This window comes from Crocuta crocuta, unplaced genomic scaffold (assembly GCF_008692635.1).
Source record: "Crocuta crocuta isolate KB4526 unplaced genomic scaffold, BGI_CrCroc_1.0 scaffold675, whole genome shotgun sequence".
NCBI classification, from domain to species: Eukaryota; Metazoa; Chordata; class Mammalia; order Carnivora; family Hyaenidae; genus Crocuta; species Crocuta crocuta.
Genome location: NW_027528796.1, coordinates 847,239 through 849,300, shown reverse-complemented (window position 1 = coordinate 849,300; position 2,062 = coordinate 847,239). Strand labels below are relative to the sequence as shown.

General features: G+C 63.0%; 1 protein-coding gene across 14 annotated transcripts in view; it reads left to right on the top strand.

Annotated features, from left to right (window-relative positions):
* PCBP3 (poly(rC) binding protein 3) overlaps positions 1-2,062 on the top strand; it is a 258,218-nt gene that overhangs the window by 230,218 nt on the left and 25,938 nt on the right. For all 14 annotated transcript variants that reach the window (XM_077755404.1, XM_077755403.1, XM_077755402.1 and 11 more), the window contains 2 exons: positions 129-283; positions 1,395-1,418. In XM_077755404.1, coding sequence (XP_077611530.1) covers positions 129-283; positions 1,395-1,418 — 179 coding nt within the window. The remainder of the gene's footprint in view (positions 1-128; positions 284-1,394; positions 1,419-2,062) is intronic.

Genomic DNA, 2,062 nt, shown 5'->3' with positions numbered 1-2,062 from the left:
GCCTCCACCATCTTCCCCCACCCCTCGTCGCCCCTCCAGAGGCCAAAGGGCCTTGTAGGCCAGGACACCCCCGACCCCGTTGGCCATTGACGGTGTTCTCAGCAGCAGCTGTGCCTTCTCTTTTCCAGGTGACACCATCTGGGCCCCATCTGTCCTTCCTCACAACACCCTTGGCACCTTAAGCCACTACCCCCAGCTGCATTTTGGGAGAAAGATGGAGTCGAAGGTCTCAGAAGGCGGCCTGAACGTGACCCTGACAATCCGTCTGCTGATGCACGGGAAGGTACGGAGCCCAAGGCCACCGTGTCCGACCAGCTGGGAGGCTGGGGAGGGTGTGCCCTGTGCCCTGGGCAACCTCAAGCTTACAAAGCAGTTACAGCCCGCCCCAAATCACAGTCCCCCTGGAAGCATCTGAGAGTGACTGTGACCTGATGCCCTGTTGCTGGACACCCGAGTGTGCGTTTCCTACTAACAAGGGCGTAGTGTCCCGTCCACGTCAGGGTGCCAGCACTGATGCGCCCCAGCCGCCCAGGCCCTGCCCTTCACAGCGGGGCGCGTGGGGGCGAGGGGTATTCGGGCCTTCACATCCGGCCCGCGTCTCGTCTTCAGCCTGGGGGATGCCCCCCCCATCTTCCTTCCGTGCTTCCTCAAGGCGGCTTTTCTGATGTTTCCTCCCGTTGGTGGGGACGTCACAGGAGCTCCCCCATCAGGGGCGCAGCCGCTGGCCCCTCGTCCTTCAGCACGTGTGGACCCCAGTGCTGTCCGCCCCGTGCGCTCTTTCATCCGCTCGTCACCCCTGTCTCTGTGGATTCAGTTTGCCGCTTTATTCCGATTATTCCCATTCTGCCCTCACTCGGGTCGATGCCCGTAGGGACCCTGACGCGGCCACTGGGGGCCCGTCAGCCAGGCCGTGTCCTCCCAACTCCCTCGCACTTTCCCTGCCTCCCTGGGCCCAGCCATTTCTCCAGGGACCCCTGACTCTGACGAGCGGGGCTGGTGTGAGAAGCCCGGGCCGAGTCACACGGGGTTCTCAACCTTTTTTAAAAAGTGAAAAGGCGGTAGCAGTGCTTAATTACCTTTCCATCACAAATCGGGGGAGATTTTGTGTTTTATCTGTTTCTTTGCTGGTTTCCTGAGGCCTTAAGAGCATAGGAAATGTCTCCGGACTTAACTGTATGGAGCCGGCCGCTCACTTCTGCTCGTCTGTGTGTCTGTCGGAGGCAAGGGCCTGGGTCTAACCAAGGTCAGACGGGCCTCACCCAGGCGGCCTGACTGCCCCTCCCGACACTCCTGACCCCCCGTCCTCGCTCCAGCACAGATGGGTCTCCGTGTCTGGCACGGGCCTTTCCCCAGCCGCTCCATGACGTCACCTTTCTGTGATTCTTCCCCTGCAGGAAGTTGGCAGCATCATCGGGAAGGTAACTACTGAGTGAGCTCTCCCTCTGCCGCGGTCCCTGAGAGGAGGTGACAGGGCCCCGGGCCCGTGCTGGGCGGCGGGACCTGTGCTGGCGCGTGCCTTGCACCGAGGGTTCCAGTGCAGTCCTGAGTCCCCACGGGGCTGGTCGAGGGCCTGCCGTGCGGTGCCCTGAAAACCCGGCAGGTGCTGTCCCCGGGTCCCATCCTGGCCAGGCCCCGGCTGGTCACCACGGCAGCCCCGCCCCCCCGCCCCATGGCCTGTTCTTCTTCCCGGGTGTGACAGCCCAGTGCATGGGATTCGCTGGCCTTCTCCAGAGCAGTCTCCCTCTGGCCAGTGGGTGGTGGTCTCTCTTGAATCTCCCTTCCAAAATAAAAGACACGTGTCTTGGGGGCAGTAAGAGTGGATTTGGAAGTCCCAAGCACGTGGGAGAAGCTGGGGCGGGGCATCGCCTCCTGTCTCTGGGCCCCCTGGCATCCGCGTCCAGATGTTTCCACGAGAGCCTTGGCGCACCTGCCCTGGCCTGGCCCTGCTTTGTCTTCGACGAAGATGAGGGGTGTGAAGACCCCCACGGGGCAGGAGCCCAGCCACCCCCTGACAGCGTGTGCCCCCAGCCCCCCCCGGAAGGGCCCCTCGCAGGTTTGTGGC